This window comes from Pan paniscus, chromosome 4, assembly GCF_029289425.2.
Source record: "Pan paniscus chromosome 4, NHGRI_mPanPan1-v2.0_pri, whole genome shotgun sequence".
In the NCBI taxonomy this organism is placed as follows: Eukaryota; Metazoa; Chordata; class Mammalia; order Primates; family Hominidae; genus Pan; species Pan paniscus.
In genome coordinates, this window is record NC_073253.2 from 114,478,615 (window position 1) to 114,499,025 (window position 20,411).

The 20,411-nt window shown below is 34.6% G+C and overlaps 1 protein-coding gene across 7 annotated transcripts in view; it reads left to right on the plus strand.

The window, feature by feature from the left end:
- DMXL1 (Dmx like 1) overlaps positions 1-20,411 on the plus strand; it is a 191,335-nt gene that overhangs the window by 144,372 nt on the left and 26,552 nt on the right. For 4 of the 7 annotated variants that reach the window (XM_063604600.1, XM_063604601.1, XM_057302334.2 and 1 more), the window contains 5 exons: positions 1,123-1,240; positions 4,627-4,689; positions 14,696-14,782; positions 18,268-18,389; positions 18,736-18,877. In XM_063604600.1, the coding sequence (XP_063460670.1) occupies positions 1,123-1,240; positions 4,627-4,689; positions 14,696-14,782; positions 18,268-18,389; positions 18,736-18,877 (532 nt within the window). The remainder of the gene's footprint in view (positions 1-1,122; positions 1,241-4,626; positions 4,690-14,695; positions 14,783-18,267; positions 18,390-18,735; positions 18,878-20,411) is intronic. The other 3 variants (XM_034960380.3, XM_034960383.4, XM_057302335.2) reach the window with 1 other exon arrangement.

A 20,411-nucleotide genomic window follows, 5' to 3' on the forward strand; every position in this document is an offset into this window, starting at 1 on the left:
GGTGAAATCCAGACCTCTGCATGCTTCTTTAAATAAAGTTTTATTGGATTATAGCCATAAATCCTCTCAATTGCATATTGCCAGTAGTTGCTTTCCCACTGCAAGTTGACAGTCCCTAATTCAAATCTGAAATGCTCCAAAATTCAAAATTTTTTGAGTACCAACATGATGCTATAAGTAGAAAATGCCACATATAACTATTTAACACAAATTTGTTTCATGCACACAATTATTAAAAATATAATTTCTCACCTTCACTGCCTGTAATGCCAGCACTTTGGAAGGCTGAAGTGGATGGATCACCTGAGGTCAGGAGTTCAAGACCAGCCTGCCAACATGGTGAAACCCTTTCTCTACTAAAAATACAAAAATTAGCTGGGCATGGTGGCAGGTGCCTGTAATCCCAGCTACTCGGGAGGCTGAGGCAGGAGAATCGCTTGAACCCAGGAGGTGGAGGTTGCAGTGAGCCAAGATCGCCCTGTTGCACTCCAGTCTGGGCCAAAGATTGAGATTCCATCTCAAAAATATACATATACATATATATATATATTTACATATATATTATATATATTATTTATATATATTATTTATATATAATCATATATATAAATAATATATATATTATTTATATATAATTATATATAAATATATATTATTTATATAAATATATTTATATATATATTTATATATATTTATATTTTTATATATATTTATATATTTTTATATATATATAATTTCTTACCTTCAGGTTATGCATATAAGATGTATATGAAACATAAATGAATTTTTAATTTAGACATATATATTCAAATATTTCAAAATCTGAAAATATATGAAATTCAAAATACTTCTGGTCCCAAGTACTTTAGATAAGGGATACTTTACCTGTACAATATCAGACTTGAGTAGTTGTGACAGAGACCATATGGTCCACAAAGCCTGAATTATGTACTAATCCTTTAAGGAAATCCTTTAACGAAAAGGTTGGCCATATGATCTGCCTCCAGTCATACAGTCTGATTGCAGTTAATTTATTATAATTTATATGGCACCAAGGAATTGTTATCAAGTTAATCAGAAATTTCTGAAGTTAATGATTAAATTTGCTGTCTCTCTCTGTAGATCCAAACACCATCTGGCACTGTCTGTGAAGAGGCTTTGGCAGTATTTGGTGAAGCAGGAAGAAATTCAGGAAACCTTTATCAAAAATATATTCACAAAGAAAAGGTGTCTAAATGAGGTCTGTATAAGTTAAAACCTGTTTACTATTTTATTATTGAAGTCTTTTATATTATCATGTAACCATTAAAATGAGTTGTATTTTACAGATTTTTTGAAAACACGTATCATAAACATAGGCAATTAATGCTTAGAACAGTGTAATTTATAAAAGGGGCAGTATTTTCATAAATCAATTTAATTAATTCAAATGTATTTGGGACTTTTTTCTCGATAAAAATGTTTAATATTCCGCGTCTTGTTTTGAATTGTCATGATCATCAATTTAAGAGACAAGATAGAAATTTTCTATGATTTTCATGTGACAGTTAAAAGAAGTCTATCTTAGAAGTTTAATTGTAACTTAGAAGTTTAATTGTATACTGAAAATTTTTTATTTATTTATTTATTTATCTTTTCTTTGGAGACGGAGTCTTGTTCTGTCACCCAGGCTGGAGTGCAGTGGTGCGATCTCAGCTTGCTGCAAGCTCCGCGCCTCCCAGGTTCACACCATTCTCCTGCCTCAGCCTCCCGAATAGCTGGGACTACAGGTGCCCGCCACCACGCCCAACTAATATTTTGTATTTTTAGTAGAGACGGGGTTTCACTGTGTTAGCCAGGATGGTCTCGATCTCCTGACCTGGTGATCCACCCGCCTCAGCCTCCCAAAGTGCTAGTATTACAGGTGTGAACCACCACGCCCGGCCTGAAAAATTTTTCTTGTATTTATTTATCTTTTTTGAGATGGAGTCTCACTCTGTCACACAGGTTGGAGTACAGTGGCACCATTTCAGCTCACTGCAACCTCTGCCTCCCAGGCTCAAGCGATCCTCCCACCTCAGCCTCCCTAGCAGCTGGGACTGCAGATGAACGCCACCATGCCTGGCTAATTTTTTGTATTTTTGGTAGAGACAGGGTTTCACCATATTGCCCAGGGTGGTCTTGAATTCCTGAGCCCAGGCAATCTACCTGCCTTGGCCTCCCAAAGTGCTGAGATTACAGGCTTGAGCCACTGCACCCAGCCAACTTTTTAAATATGTACATTTTCTTTTCTGTGGATTATGCTTAAATTAATGAAATTTTACAAACCCAAATTAACCTGTAGTGTAACTGGTTGCTTATACCTTGATATTATCATAATGGGTTTTTTTTTTTTGTCATTTAGTTTAGTGCTAGTAATAATTATCAGTCTAATGATATGGGGAACTTGTTTCTTTCATTGGGAAAGTTTTGTTACTAAAAAGTTCAGGTGAACTGAACAGTAGATGCAGTGATGTAGTCAATTCTTTTTGTCTCCTGGACTGGTAACGAAGAGTTCAGAACTGACATTTGGTACGTGAACCACATTTTGAGTAGCACTGAACTAGTCTGAAAGCAAGCTTTGTACAGTTTTTGAAGGTGGAGGAAACACTGAAGATATTTCAGTTGAAGAAATAAATTGAATGGCTTCACAATAGACAAGTAAGCAAAAAGCAAGATTGACATCTAACCTTTCTACCTTAAAGGAAAATTACATATATATCTCATTGTCTCTCAATTTAAGCACCAATTTTAAGTGGAAACTGTATATGCTGTTATTTACTGTTTGCCTCATTTTGTAAATATATTCAAATCGACCAAGTCAGGAAATAGTATGTAGTGTTCTTGCTGACTTAGAAGACTTTTGACCTGAGTACCTTGGTGTAATATTGAAATTTAGACAAACATGAATGTATTTCATTTGTTTATTTGATCTTTTTTTAAAAAAATTGACATATTTGATTAATCTTAGAAAAATCTACTGCTGATATATTTGGGTATTTGGGAAATGAAGTAGTTCTGAAAACAATACAAAAAAACTGTTGAGCCATTAGATTGTCTAGTTGATTCAGGAATAGACTCATTAAAGAAATAGAGTAGTATAGTCAAGCCAGAATAGGTAAACATAGCAAATAATAAGTATAACTACACATTTTAAAATTTCTGTTATTCTTTGGAGTTTCATGATATCTCAAAAAAATTTTTAAATTATTTTTATTGTAATTATTTTAATCAGGAGCATGAATATGAATGTTGGACTAACAGTTTTGTGACTATCAGTAAGCTGAATATTTTCTCTGAATTTTGTTTTTTTAATGCAAAATGACTATAATAGCCCTTACTTTGCAATGTTTTGATAAATAGATTTAACTTATTTAAACCTTGACGCAATTAATGGTAGTTACTAAAAGTTTGTTGTTATTGCTTTGTTGTTTTATTCTTGATAGTGATACTCTTAAAATAGTGTCTTTTTGATAGAGAATATGAAAAGAAAAATGTTATATAGTAAAGCATAGATTTGAATGGAGTTAAATAGAATATAGAGTTTGTGTGAAATTAATCTTTACCGGAAAGGTTACTAGCCTATTTTTAGTATTAACAAAATCACCTTCCATCTCTTATTTTTCTAAAATGATGATTATGCTTAAATATTTTAGTCAAAGTCACTGTGATTTTCCAGATGGTTAGGAGATACATATATAACAGGTCCTGTATTTTGGATGGCAGGTGATGGGAGAGTATTCTGAGAACTGCTCTTTCTTTCTTTCTTTATGTGTTTGAAAATGAAATTTTACGGTTTCTTCATCTGACCCTAAAATCCTGGTTTTCTCAGATCGTTTCTTTTCCTGTTTGGTAAAGTTTACTGGTACCTGTGTTTTAAAATAGAATGTCTTCCCTTTGTATTTAAATAGAAAGTACAGACAACTGCAATTAGATTAAGTCATTCTTAATAAAAAAATTGGGACTTGACAACTCCCATCATTGTTCCCAATTCCTTTTTCTGTTTTTTTTTGTTTTGTTTTGTTTGAGTTTCTGAGAAGAACTAAAAGTCTTGGAACAACTCTTTCTTTAACAAGTACTACTATTCCCTTTTAAGAAGTGTATGTGCTTCCCAGCAATTTATTGACTATTTCTGGCTTCATCAGTGGAAGAGAATTAGATACATGTAGAAATTGAAATTTTCTAATCAAGAGATTTTCCTGAAGGTTCAGATGTGGAGATAAGACAAAGCAGCGAGTAAGAGAATAATTCGACTTTGTTCATAGTACTCTGACACCAGTAGCTCTGATTATTTTAATATAAAGTATTTTGGTTTCAATCGTGCTTTAATGTCAACATTTCGAAATTGAGTAAAAACTTCTTAGGGTTAGAATAAAATTTATAGTGGTAGTTAATGAGTTCTGAGGGATTAAGTTTTGCTCATTTCCTAACCATGCACCCTCACACATGCTTCTTATAAGGTGTATGAAATTTTAAGAATAGTAACTCCATATAATGTTCTTTTCTAGTAAATTTGGTTTAAAATATAGCATTTAAACAATCCCCAGTATTTTGCATGTTACATCTCATCTTTACTCTTTGTCATGTGGTTATTCTTTCTTGATGAAGTCATTAGAGGACAACAGTGAAACCATCAAAAATTCTATGATGGAGGAGCCAAACATCAATAAGGTACAAAATATCATTCAACTGAAATTAAAAATTGCATTCTTTCACAAAAGAACAAAGCATTTGCATTTTAGTTTTAAACTGGTCTTTGTTTCCAATGGATTTAAAGTATTGTTCCCTCAAATTATTCTCCTTTTATTTTAACGACTTAAATACTGCAGTTGTGAAAGTGGTTTCTGTTTTGTTAGATAAGAGAATGCAATTTTAAAGGGAGTTGAATGTATCTTGTTTTGGCTACAAATTTTTCTGAGTAAATACAACTAAAGTTCTTAATACATGTGATTACAATAGCAATTGTCTAGTAGTATTGTTTTAATTCTGCAAATATCACTTTTGAAGTTAAAATTCAAATTAGGAATTAATGATACTAAAATTAGGAATTAATGACATTAAAATTAATGATATTTAAAAATTCAAATTAGGAATTAATATTAATTCCTAAAAATATAGTAAATACTGTTACATAGCATTTATTTTACTGGTAGTAATAGCATGTAGCAAAGTGCCTTAAGGATACATAGTAAGTACTCATGGTACTTGAGAACCAAAGCACAAAAGATGAGAATCTGTATAATTATGAAAAAACTCCTAGGCGTCCTGTGGTTGCATATTCAACTATGACTTTATTTTATTTTATTTTTGAGTCGGAGTTTCGCTTTTTTGCCCAGGCTGGAGTGAAGTGTCACAGTCTTGGTTCACTGCAACCTCTGCCCCGCAGGTTCAAGCGATTCTCCTGCCTCAACCTCCTGAGTAGCTGGGATTATAGGCGCCCACCACCACACCTGGCTAATTCTTTTTGTATTTTTAGTAGAGATGAGGTTTTGCCATGTTGGCCAGGCTGATGTCAAACTCCTGACCTCAGGTGATCCACCTGCCTTGGCCTCCCAAAGTGCTAGGATTACAGGCGTGAGCCACCTCGCCTGGCCAATTCAACTACGACTTTATGAGGTTAATATTTAACTCATGTTTTTCATATTCTGTATTTAAAACAATCTCAGCAGTGATTTTTAAGTGAAAAATTGCTCAAAAAAATTTTTAAGGTTACTAATTTCTACCCCTTATTCTTTCCAACGGGAATCCTTTGGTAAAATAGGAGAAATAATTCTGTGCAATTAATTAAAAAGCCTGATTTGATATCAGGTGTATATTATAACTAAAACTTTTGCAAAATAAGTCTATATGTCATTCATACTTTCAAACTATCTAGTGGCCTTTGGGGGTTTTGAGGGAATATAATTCAAACTTTTAATCAGTTAACAATTTTCCTTGCCTGGGTTTTGATGATTACTTATTACTGTCTACACATTATCAGGATTTTTTTTTTTTTTTTTTTTTTGGAAACAGAGTTTCGCTCAGGTTGCCCAGACTGGAGTGCAGTGGTGCGATCTCAGCTTACTGCAAGCTCCACCTCCCGGGTTCAAGCGATTCTCCTGCTTCAGCCTCCCAAGTAGCTGGGATTACATGCATGGGCCACCACATCCAGCCAATTTTTGTATTTTTAATAGAGACAGAGTTTCTCCATGTTGGTCCGGCTGGTCTTGAACTCCCAACGTCAGGTGATTTGCCTGCCTTGGCCTCCCAAAGTGCTGGGATTACAGGTGTGAGACACCACGCCCAGCCACATATCAGGAATTCTTATACAAACATTTTTGTTTTGATACTGTTTATAAAATGTTAATAATCATAATGTTGTATTTCTATAGTCAGCTTCATGCTGCGTCAAAATACAGTCTTTTTGAGGGGAGGGTTAACATCATTTTGGCCAGCATTTTTCCAAGCCCACTGCTATATAGTTTAAAAAAAAAATCTTTGTAAGGTATGCCTGACCTAAAATAACTACATATATTTAAAGCACACAACTTGTTCAATTTTGGCATGTATATACACTAGCGAAGCCGTCACCACAACCAGGATAATGATTATATCCATCAGTCCCCAGAATTTAATCCCTCCATTTTTTTTTTCTCTCCCACCTGTGCCCTCTTCCCCAGGCAGCTACCAAACTTTTTCCTGGTGTTAAAGATTCATTTGTTGTTTTCTGGAATTTTATGTAAATAGAATCATATAATACGTCATTTTTGGTTTATAGTCTGTGTCCATTGACTTAGCATAATTATTTCAAGATTCATCTATGTTGTGTGTTTTAGTAGTTCATTCTTGTTATTATGATGCTTATTACATTATATGGATATACCATAGTTTATTTACCTGTTAATGAACACTTGAGCTGATTTTATTTCGGACCTCTTCCAAATAAGGCTGCTTTGAATATTCATGCAAAAGTCACATTTTATGGAAAAATGCTTTCATTTGTCTTGTGTAAATGCCTAGGAGTAGAAAGACTGGATCATGTGTAGGTATATGTTAAACGTTTTGTGAAACTATTCAAATATTTTCCAAGGTGGTTGTACCATTTATGTATATTCTCAATGGATTGTGTACAAAATCCCATTCTATTTTTTTTTTTTTTTTTAAAGGCAGGGTCTCACTGTGTCTCCCAGGCTGGGTGCAGTGGTGTGATTACGGCTCACTGCAGCCTTGACCTCCTGGGCTCAAGCAGTTCTCTTGCCTCAGCCTTCTGAGCAGCTGGGACTACAGGCATGCATCACCATGCCCAGCTCAATTTTATTTTTTGTAGAGATGGGGTTTCTCCATGTTGCTCAGGCTGGTCTCAAACTTCTGGGCTCAAGCAGTCTTCCCACCTCAGCCTCCTGAAGTGTTCGGATTACAGGTGTGACCCACCATGCCCAGCCTTGCATCACATTCTTACCAACAGTTGGTGTGTAGTCTATATTTTCATTTTAACCATTCTAGTAGGTATGTAGTAGTAGTTCATTGTGGTTTTAATTTGCATCAAGCATCTTATCACATGCTTATTTGCCATTTGTCTATCTTTCTGCATGAATTGCCTTCAAATCTTATGTTTATTTTGTATTAGGTTGCTTGTTTTCTTGATTCAATTTTAACAGTTATTTGTATGTTCTGGATAAAAGTAATTTATCAGAAATGTGATTTGCAAATATTTTCTCTTACTCTATGGCTTGTCTTTTCATTCTGTTTACAAGGTGTTTTCATTTTATTTATTTACTTTTTAAGCAAAGTCTTGCTCTGTTGCCTATGCTGGAGTGCAGTGGTATGATCTTGGCTCACTGCAATCTCCACCTCCTGGGTACAAGCGATTCTCATACCTCAGGTGTGCACTAACACACCCGGCTAATTTTTATATTTTTAGTAGATGAGTAGACTGGGTTTCACCATGTTACCCAGACTGGTCTCAAACTCCTGGGCTCAAGTGATCTGCCCACCTCGGCCTCCTAAAGTGCTGGGATTAGGAGCGTGAACCACCGCAGCCGGCCACAAGTTCTTTTGAAGTGCAGAAGTTCTTAATTTTGATGATGTCTAATGTATTAGTTCTGGTTATTCATTTTCTTTTGGGTGTTGTATTTAAGAAATCTTTGCCTAACCTAAGATCACAAAAACTTTCTCCTGTTCTAAGTGTTTTTGAGTTTCAGTATTACATTTAGGTCTATAATCCATTTCAAGTTAATTTGTTTACATGGTGTGAAGTATAGACCTCAGTTCTTTGTTATTGTTGTTGTTTTTGCATCTGTATGTCAATTGTTACATCATTATTTTTTGAAAAGATTATCTTTTCTTTCACTAAACTACCTCTTTCACCTTTTCAAAAATCAGTTGACACAGATGTGTAGGTCTAATTCTGGAGTCTGTTTTGGGCCATTGATCCATCTTTATGGTAATAGCTCACTGTCTTTATCACTATAACCTTATAATAAATCACGAAGTCATGTATTGTAAGTCATTCAAATATATTATTCTTCTAAGTTCTTTTTTCTTTTTTCTTTCGGTTTTTTTTTTTTTTTTTTTTTTTTTTTTGCCTTATCACTCTGACTTAGAACTTCCAGTCCAATGTTGAATAGAAGTGATCACCAGCAGACATTATTATCTTGTTTCTCATCTTGGGGAAAGCAGTCTTTTATTATTAAGTATAATGTTTTCTTTAAGTTTGTTGTAGATGCCCTTTATAAGTTTGAGGACGTTTCTTTGCATTCCTACTTTGTTAAGAGTTTTTAATAAGGAAAGGATGTTGGATTTTATCAAATGATTTTTTTTTTTTTGCCTACTATTGAAATGATCATCCTTTTTTCTTTTTTAGTATGATAGGTTAAGGATTTTTTTAAAAAATGTTAAACCAATCTAGCATTCCCAGCATAAGCTATACTTGGTCGTGATGTGTTATCCTTTTTATATATAGTTACATTTGATAAAATTTTAAGAATTTTTACATCTATGTTCATGAGGGATATTGGTTTGTAGTTTTCTTACAATGTTGTTTGTGTTGGTCTCAGATTAGTGCTAGACTCTTAGAATGAATTGACGAAGGTTCTGTCCTCTTTAATTTTGGGGAATAATTTTTATAGAATTAGTGTTATTTCTGAAGTGTTTGGTAGAATCCTGAAGTTTTTTAAATGACAAATTTAATTTCTTTAACAGATGTAGGGCAATTCAGGTTTATCTATTTCTTAAGTCAGTTTTGGTAGTACATGTCTTTCAAGAAGTGTACATTTCATTTATGTTGTCAAACTTACTGGCATAAAGTTATCATGTTGCCCTATTAAAATATGTGTAGAATCCATGGTGATGCTGCCTCTCCTTCTTCTGCTATGACTTTGAAAACCAAATTATGTCTTCTTTAGTATTTATATTCCCTAATATTTGGGGTATTGACACCATTTTATGTTCACCTGATTGCTTCCTATTTTCTTTCAGTTATGCCTTCGGTATTCTTTAGATATCATTTTACTTCATATTTGTGTCATTAGAGTGGCAATGAAGTGTTCCAAGTACACAACCTTATATTGTAGGTTTTAGTAAATGAAAATCACTACTGACTACCCAGGGTCTCAGTCACTTTTTCCATGGATCTGCTGTATGACCTTTCACTTCTTCCATTCTTGGAGCTTCATTTACTGACATGTAAAATTAGGGCTGATAATTTTAAACCTGTTGCTTCTCTAATTGAAATATTCCGTAGGATCCTGGTGTTAATCTATTGTAACTATCTCTTTCTCCTCCAGCTTCTAAGGGCAGCTCTGTGGAACCCAAGCAATGTTCAGATCAGTTTCTGCATAATTCCTTTTTGTGGTAAAATATAAATAACATAAAAGTTACCATTTTAACCATTTGTAAAGCAGCCCAGTGGTCATAAGTACATTTAGACTGCTCTGCAACCAACACACCATCCATCTCCAGAACTTTTTCATCCTCTCCAAACTGAAACTTTGTGCCCGCTAAACAACAGCTCCCCATTCCTCTGGCGCCCACTCCAGGCAACCACCATTCTGCTTTTTGTATCTATGAATTTTACTATCCCTAGGTACCTCATGTAAATGGAATTGTATAATAGTTGTCCTTTTGTGACTAGTTTATTTCACCAAGCATAATGTCTTTAAGGTTCATCCATATTTTAGCATGTGTCAGAATTTCCTTTCTTTTTAAGGCTGAATAGTATTCTAATGTATGTTCATATATTTTGTTTATCCATTCGTCAGTTAGTGGACATTTGAGTTGTGTCTGTCTTGGTTATTGTGAATAATGGTGCTATGAACATTGATATACAAATATCTGAATCTCTGCTTTCAGTTTTTTGGGGTATATACAGAAGTGGAATTGCTAGATCATATAGCAATTCTGTGTTTAGTTTTTGATCTGCATAATCTCTTTAAATCTCTTTTAGCGTTAATATTTGGATTCTTTTTTCTTCACATGTCCAGCCCAATCAAAGCATGAAATCTTTACACAGTGTGACTTGAAACTTTAGGAGATGTTTTAAGACCATATTCATTGTGATTTTTTTTTAACTGTAATGTTATGTTGTGAGGCCTTTAACAAATAAAATTACATTCATAGCACATGCAAGTTCTGTCTCTATTTTTAGCTGACTGTATCATGTTCCTAGTTCCTTCCCTTCCCAGCTTAGATTTCATGATCCATCATGGAATCAATCAGTCACTTGCAAACATCCTTATCCCTGTTCTTCCTACTTGCCTTGAAAATTCCCAAACCTTCTTAAACCCAACTTTTTGTCCTATTCTGTGCCTGCACTCAAGCAGCTGAACATGTTTGGAGGAAAAGCACAAACCCTGGAGCTTGCCTCACTTTAAATTTATTAGCACAAATCCAAAATTAATATAAAACTACCCTGCAGTCATAATAAATTGCTCTATAGCAAATTTGTTTTTTCATTTTCATACTTTTTCCTTGTTTCCTGAAACTTCCAGTATTTGTTTCCTACTCCCCACAGATCAATATATTTTGCTGTCAAAATAAGTGTAGTCAGCAGTGATTTAGCCTAACCTGCCCATCATCATCTAATTTCTGCTCTGTATGCAGATATTTTCTTCTGCCTCCTCTAACAGTGAGTGAACTGTTACCCTTTTTGTTCAAGGCCAGAGCTTTCACTTGTGCACAGTTCTTACCTGCTTTCACCTACCCAAGAACTTGTCTTCAGTTCTTAATAATTGAAGCCCATCTCCCTCTCTCCTTGTCAATAAATGTTTACCTCTCTCAAATTATTCTCATTACCATGAGCAAATATATTTTAATGTTTTGCCTTTAAAAAATACTCCATTTCTCTAGTCTCCTATGTAGCAAAATTCACTTAGAGTTGCCTATAAAGTCCTTCAAGATTTAAACAATAATGTTGAAACACCATAAACAAACCACCCAGCTTAAGAAATAAAACATTATCAATTCAGTTGAATGTCTCTGTGATCCTTTCCCCGTGGACTCCCCTTCTTATTCACCAGATATCACATTCTTTCTAATTTGGTTATTATCTCCAGCCCACTCCACTGAGATTGTCCTAGACACAGTCACCACTGACTTCCAGTATACTAAATTTAGTAGTCAATTGTCTATCTTCATATGATTCAACTTCTTAATAATCATTTGGTAGTGTTGACGCATAACATTTTTCTAAAATTGTTTCCTCACTTAGTTTCCATAATATCAAACTAATCTATTTCTTATGTTAGCTAATTGATAACTACTGAATTGTCCTTTTTCCCATCCTTGAAATATTGGTTGCCCCAGAATTCAGTTCTCTAACTTTTTATCTTTCCTATCTTTCCTCTCTCCTTGGGTTATCTTACGGTTTAAATATTAATATAATTTGTATGCTGACAACTCTCAAATCTCTCTCAACTAATTTCCCGAACTCCAGACATTGCCTGCTCCGAACCTACTCCCTACTGTTTCCTTCACTTCTGTCCATCTCAGTAAATGATACCTTTACTCACCCACCTATCAGGCCTGACACTAGGATTCATCCTTTTTCTTTCCTTCTTTTATTCACACTATGATTACAGTCCATTAACAAAATGTATCCCAATTCCAGCCACTTATCACTATCACCATTCCTACTGCCCTAATCCAACCCACTATGATCTCTCACTTCAGCTACTGTAGTCGCCTTTTAACTGGTTTTCTGATAGTCATTCTCAAACCCTTTATGTTTTATCTCACAGTAGCCTGGCTTTTCAAAATCCACCAATGGTTTCTCTGCCTTAGAACAGGATTTGAACTCTTTATTATGTCTTTTAAGGCCCTGCAAGAACTGAACCTCTACCTTTATCTCCAATCTTATCTTCTGCCACTTATGGTCATTCACAAATTTAATTTAAGACTTCTGAGATACCACTATTTCTTTGACCCACCCCCATGACATTCTGATTATGTATCTGACATGGGGTTCAGAGTATTTGTATTTAAAAAAAAATCACCTCAGTTGATTCTTATTCAGGTTATCTTGACACCACCTTATTGAGAAACAATGTTTTTAGTAAATAATGAGGACAGGAATGTATTCCTACATAGAGAAAGGTTTTTTGAAGTTCATAGCTGCAGGAGCTTTCTTCCCAAACTTTACATGTAAAGTTCGAAAAAGCTCCCCAGGTGAAACTGGTATGATCCCCTATCCAACCATTACCAGCAAGTGGCACATCCCTCTATTCCATGGAGCCATCATCTTTCTCTGTCGCCAATTTCTTCAAAACCTAAGAATGAACATTTAGTATACTTTAGATACCAGGCAGATTGGTGGGTAAGTTGGAATTTTGTCATAAAATTATGGAATTTGACTTGTACATCATTAACGGATGATCGGCGTTTTGTAGTCAGAGCTGAGACTTTCTTTAGAAGACAAGTTGATCCTCAAGTCAGCCAGAATGTTCAGCGAATACTGAAATTCTTCCTAAGCAAGTTATACTTTAGATTAGAATATATTTGACTCTTTATATCTGGCGACTGATTTTTGTTTGTGTAGGGATATTTTGGTTTGGTTATCTTGTAAGTCTCTTTGAACTTTCCAGTTGAACAGTGATCTTAATTGCCTTTCTTTTATTTATTTATTTTTTTGAGACAGGGTCTTGCTCTGTTGCCTGGGCTGGAGTACAATGGCTCTATCTTGGCTTACTGCAGTCTCTGCCTCCTGGGTTCAAGTGATTCTCGTGCCTCAGCCACTCAAGTAGCTGGGATTACCGATGCGCACCATCATGCCTGGCTAATTTTTGTATTTTTAGTAAAGTAATTTTTAGTAAATTTTTGTAATTTTAGTAAAATTTTGTACTTTTCTCCATGTTGGCCACTCCTGACCTCAAGTGATCCCCTCACCTCAGCCTCTCAAAGTGCTGGGATTATAGGCGTGAGCCACCACACCTGACCTTAGTTGCTATTTTTAAAACACTGCATATTCTGATCCATTCTGTGGTCAATGGCCAGGCATTGGTGATATTTCTATCAAAATTTTGCAGTAAGTAAATTTATTGTATGCTGATTTCAGATAATTTATGCATTTCACAATAAGTCTGTAAACCTAATTCATTTTAAAAGATTGAAAGTTAGAATGGCTGGGCGTGGTGGCTCACGCCCATAATCCCAGCATTTGGGAGGCCAAGGCGGCCAAATCACCTGAAGTCTGGAGTTCGAGACCAGCCTGGCCAAAATGGTGAAACCCTGTCTCTACTAAAAATACAAAACTTAGCCCGGTGTGGTGGCAGGTGCCTGTAATCCCAGCTACCTGGGAGTCTGGAGCGGGAGAATTGCTTAAACCTGGGAGGCAGAGGTTGCAGTGAGCTGAGACTGTGGGACCACTGCCCTCCAGCCTGGGCGACAAGAGCATCCATCTCAAAAAAAAAAAAAAAAAAAAAAAAAGCAGGATAATATGAAATAATGTCCTATATTAGGCAACATTTCAACTCTTTAATTGCCTCCTCTTTTCTGCTTATTTTAGTAAGTGTCGATTTTATATAGTATTCTTTTCTAAGTCCAAAGATGTATACACTTTGTCTGGAGTAAGCAGAAGGTCAAATATATGTCCCTCATCTAAAGTACTTAGAATGGTGGTTTATTTAGCTACTAAAATGATTACTCACTTGGGCAAGTTACATTGCCTTTCAGAATTTCAGGTTTCTCTATAAATCAAAGGTTAACTACAGCCATCTGGCCAAATCTCACCTGCTTCTATATCGTCCATGAGCTGAGAATTTTTAAAGGGTTTGGAAAAAATGCAACAGTGACCCTTTGTGGTCTGCAAAACCTAAAATATTGACTATCTGACCTTTTAAATTTTTAAAAATAATATTAAAGAATTATAATGCTAGGAAACTTGGTAAATACATTTTGCTTTAATAATTAGAATGTGTTGATCCTTTAAAGTCAATTAACTGTATCTCGGGAGGATAGCCACTTAATGAAGTTGTATGTTGTATCAGCTGTTTTTTTATGTGTAAAAAAGCAAGTTTGAAGAAATTTAAATTTCCCATGTCAAATTTTGTTTTAGGGACAATTAGCATATACAATAATACCTTTAGAATTGAAATATCTACTTTCTTAAAATAATTTATGCAAGTACTAATTGATAGATTGGCATATATTATTAGTTCTATTACTAAAATCAGTGCATTTTTGTGTTTTGTTTCCTTTTATTTAGATAGAAGCAGATTTGGGATATCCTGGAGGTAAAGCAAGAATTATTCATAAGGAATCTGATATCATTACTGCGTTTGCTGTTAATAAGGTAAGTACATAGACATTCTTCTTTTGTTTATTAAGTATTTATAGTTGGATAATATCTTCTGTTTTATCAGTTTATCCAGTATTTCTTTCCCAAAGCTGCTTCCAGTTCCTTAAATTGCAATCTGGATACTTTTTTAATTATATAAAATGATATTATTTGATAATGTGATTTTGTTATTATATGATTTTGGAGATACAGCTGATACATAATGTTTTATTACTATGCAGAGAGAAGTACCAAATATGTAATCGCTTTAGAATTTATACAATGTACTATAGTAGTTAACCCACAGAAAAAGTTTTTTATGTTCCTTATGAATATGTCAAATGTGGATCTGGGTATTTGGTAAGATTTAAGCTTATATGTGACTCAAATTCTCCCTCTTTGATTTATACCTCCAATAGCTGCCCAACGTGTGTATTTTCTTAGTATTTCTTAAATTTCTACTTAACATCCTCCTTAGATGTCTATACACTCCTCACAGAAGAGGTGGCCTTAGGTACTATAGTCCAAGATTGAAATCTGTCTTATTAATCATTTTCCCCTTCTGTCTCCCCTAATTGCCTTACTGTATGGTTCCTAATGACTTCTAGTTATTCTTTTGTTTTCCTTCCATTAACTTAAAGGATATGTGTGTCTTCTTTTTATGTATTCATAGAAGATACCTAAAGGAGATATTGTATACATATATATAAGATGTTCGTATGTTCCTAATTTTAAAATAATTGTTAAATGTTATGTAGATACATACCCTGTAATATGTATATGTAATATGTAATACAGGGAAGTGTGATATACAGGGAAATTACCCATTTAGTAATCCTTTCACCAGTTGGTTTTCTGTCTTTCTGTGCTATGTCTGTTTTCTCTGAATTCTTCTGGACAGTATCTTTGTTGTTCTGTGTCCTTCACTTAATTTCCTTCTTAGACACCGTTGAGCAATGACTGGCTAAGGGGCTGACTCCAGATTTGCCTGCTTCAGACAGTTCTGTTATCAAAGAAACAGTTCTGTTTGAAACAGGCAAATCTGGAGTCAGCCCCTTAGCCCGTTGTAATATCTGTATAACATGATATTATATATACATGTCAAATACAAAATTATTGGCCAGGTGTGGTTGCTCACACCTGTCATCCCAACACTTTGGGAGGCCAAGGCAGTAGGATCACTAGAGGCCAGGAGTTTGATACCAGCCTGGGCAACATTGTGAGACCCTGTCTCTACAAAAAAAAATTATCTATACCTGCATTACCTGCTCTTTCTTGAAGAAAATATGATTTAAAATAGTCTGTGCTATAAAAGAAACTAGTTGTTTTCTTCTTGAGGGTTTATATATAAGTACTGGTAATGAATAGCTATTCACATATATAAAGTCTACAAGTTACTGTCTATGAATATGCCTGTTTAATTTTTATTTCCCCAGATTTGCTATTTTTATTTATTTTATTTTATTTTATTTTACTTTATTTTATTTTATTTTATTTTGAGACGGAGTCTCACTCTGTTGCCCAGGCTGGAGTGCAGTGGCGCGATCTTGGCTTACTGCAACCTCTGCCTCCCGGGTTCAAGCGATTCTCCTGCCTCAGCCTCCCAAGTAGCTGGGACTACAGGTGTGCGCCACTACACCCAGCTAATTTTTGTATTTTTAGTAGAGACGGCGTTTCACCATGTTGGTTGGCCAGGATGGTCTCGATCTCTTTACCTCGTGATCCGCCTGCCTCGGCCTCCCAAAGTGCTGGGATTACAGGCGTGAGCCACTGCACCCAGCTGATTTGCTATTTTTAATATCCTTACTAAATTTGCAGCTGAGAAATAATACCTCTTGCTTTAAGTTGCATTTTTTTAAATGCCATTGAGATTTTTTTGCCATTTGTTTAGTTGGGAACTACCTGTGTCAAAAACTATGAAGGGTCTCAGATTTTACCTTAAATTAAAACTAACAGTTAGCTTTCTGTTTCTGTTGCCACAGAAACAGTTCTGTTTGAGGCAGGCAGTGGATTGTTTAAACAGTCCATTTAATTGATCCATTAAACATTTTAGTGGATGCTGTTAGAAGACATACGACTCTTGGATCAGAGACAAAGGACAGTTTATGTCTAACAGCAAAAGCAATAACCAGAAAATCAGCACTTTACACTGGTTGCCTGAGCCACAATTTCCAGAGAATGACGGGAAGAGGGCCAGATGATACCTACCTTACCTACATACATAGTAGGTTATATTACAGGAGAGGATCACTGAGTTTAGGGGACCCAAATCTTTTATAATCGATAGTAAGCATACTTGCCCTTTGCTCTGGAGGGAGAGACGATAGTTATACAAACATCCTGGCAATTATACTGCAGAAAAAAGGGCAGACATGACTCACTTATAAAACATGCAGAATTTGGGATACCCATGGAGAATAACCACCCAATAATCTAGCTATATCATTTTTTCATTTATTTCTAAGGTCTCAGTTTTTTCTTAATAGTTTGTGTTAAAATCTAACATAACAGTAATGGTAATCCTATTTTCTCTTCGCTGTCAATATCTTCCTGTTTTCTGTTTCAAAGATACACATTTAATTAATTTATTTATTTATTTATTTATTTATTTATTTATTTATTGAGACAGGGTATCATGCCTGGTGCCCAGTGCTGTGGTGCAATGTCAGCTCACTGCAGCCTCGACCTCCTGGGCTCAAGCAATCGTTTCACCTTATTCTCCCAAGTAGCTGGGACTGCAGGTGCATGCCACCATGCCCAACTAATTTTTGTATTTTTTGTAGAGACAGTGTTTTGCCATGTTGCCCAGGCTACTATTGAACTCCTGAGCTCAAGCTGTCTGCCTGCTTCAGCCTCCTAAAGTGCTAGGATTATAGACGTGAGCCACTGCCCCCAGCCAAGATGTACATTTTTGATTCATAGGCATTTAAAATTTCATGTCATTTCACCTTAGCAACTTTTCATTTGTGATCTTTTTCTGGCATACTTCTCCCACTATATTTCTGCCCCTACACCTTTTTTCTGTGACCCTTTCCCACTTCTTTTTTTTTGCCTAAGATTGAAAAGCTTTAGGAGAAAGTTGTTTTATTTAAATAATTAATAATTATGTTTTTAGTTTGGAGTTCCTTATTGCCCTCACCTTTCTGTACCCTACAGGTTCCTATCTTTTTCAGCATCTTCCTCCACATTTCTGAATTGTGCATACCTTAGAGCGATCATAGCATTCTAGCAGTCTAGAAAAACAGTACTGGGAGAGGAAATAAAATGCTGCATGCATGTATTGCCATTTATACTGGCTTTCTATTGGATGTACTTTTCCTAGAATATAAACATATCTCCAAACTGAAGCTTATTATTTCACTAAAAGTAAGAATGCTGTATATCCTGTACTTTAGTTATCACTGCTAGAGGTTATTTCAAAACTACCATTTTCAAAAGCAGCTCATATACTATCTCTTTTGCCTATTTCTTTTAAAATTACCATTTGACTTATTTTTCAGGCAAATAGAAACTGCATAGCAATCGCTTCCAGTCATGATGTTCAAGAACTGGATGTTTCTGGAATTCTGGCCACACAGGTCTACACTTGGGTAGATGATGATATAGAAGTGGAAACCAAAGGGTACCTTCATACTTTGTTTCTATTTAGTAATGTTGCAATATGAGTGACTATATTTACTGAACTAAAACTTTAAAAAGATTCTTTAAAGCAATGTATAGATTGTAGGCAGAGTAGAAGCTGATGTGCTAAATGAGGGGTGGCAAGAGCTTTAAATAAGGGAACTGAGAGAAGAGTAAGTGAAGGGAACAGAAATTGTTGAGGTATGAGGTCATTGTGTGTGAGTTACAAATAAGAGCTGAAGAAAATTAATTTTAAAGGGAACTATAAATTCAAATTTTAGACCTTTCAAGTGTAAAAAAGAAAGAAATGATGAGTTGTTTTTATTCTGGTTGACATTCCTTTATAGATCAGAAGATTTCTTGGTTATACATGCTCGTGATGATTTAACAGCTGTTCAAGGTACAACTCCATATACACATAGCAATCCTGGCACTCCAATCAACATGCCATGGCTTGGTAGTACACAGACTGGCAGAGGAGCATCTGTGGTATGTAAAGTTACAAATAAATTTAAGTTATATGTAACTTTTATTTTTCCCTCTAGGTTAATGGATAAAGGATGATTTAAAACATTTTTCTTAATTCCTAAAGTTTTAGTAAGTCTTACATGTTGGAAATTGTAAATTTTGATAATGAAGAATAGTATGTTTTCATTTGAAAGGGTAATAATAAATTGTTTTAAAAATATACTTTGCTTGAAAACCAAAGAGCTATATTTTAATTAAGAATTATTTGAAACATGGTTCAGATCAGGCTTCAGCAAGGTGTTCCCCATAGGTCAAATACTACCCATGACCTGTTTTTATATAGCTAATATGCTAAGAATGGTGTATACATTTTAGTGAAATGGTGTATACATTTTAGTGAAATGGTGTATACATTGTTTTTTCAATAGTTGAAAAAACAAACAGTATTTTTTGGCACATGAAAATTACATGAAACTGGATTTCAGTGTTTTTTTACAAATAAAGTTTTATAGGAACACAGCCATAGTCATTTGTTTCTATTTTGTCTGTGGATGCCTTCACACTACAGTGGCAGAATTGAGTATCTGCAATAGAAAGTAAATGCCCATAAAGCCAAAACACTTGCTATCCAGTCCTTTATAAAAAAAGGTTTGCTAACCCCTTGTCTAGGTATCTTTTAATGGATATCAATTAATAACTATATCCATATTAAGTATCACTTTTTTAAATGCCAGGACAAATATTCTTTTTTTTTTTTAACAAAAACAATATATAATTTTTTAAGTTAAGCAAAAAGCAATATAATAATGAACTGAAACATAATTTTTCTGTAGTGTTGGAGGATCTTTTTTAGCCCTGATTACCTAGAGATGTGATTCATATTTGTACTTCCAAGAGTTTCCTTTATTATTACGTAGGTTATAGGAACTAATGAACAGATTTGAAGAAGCAAAGAAAGGTGGTAGGGTTTTTCAGAATTTCATAAGTACTGTAGAATGCTTTCCTTGGCCAAAAAAAAATTATTTTTCATTAATTAGTATGAGCAATTGTTCAAGTAAAATCTCAGTTATCTTTAATAATACCTTGTAATATTTTGTACCTAATGGAGTTCCTTTATAGTTGCTATAACCTTATAATTTGCAGTATCTGTTGTAGTTGTTATTTACTCGTATTTAAACATTCTTCTGATGAAGCTTGAGATCCAAAAAGGTCAAGTGGATCAACTTATGTCACTTTGTTAAATATGGTAGAGCTTGTTTTAAAGCCCTCTGTTCTCCTTAGTTCAGTGATTTCAAGTAGCAGTGTTTTAAGGATTAAAATGAACTTGAAAAGCAATCTAGTAATTATTCAAATGAAATGACTTGCTCAGTGGTGGTTAAATAATTTTTCCAGCTGACAGATATGTTACAATTCATTGGTAAAACTTACTGATATTATATTCTTTTAAAGGAGAACTCAAAGGGAATATATGCCAAAGAAGTGCATAGGACTAATAGGCACTTTTTTGAATTCCAACCTCAGAGATTACAATATAGTTCTTCCTGTAACATCTTTC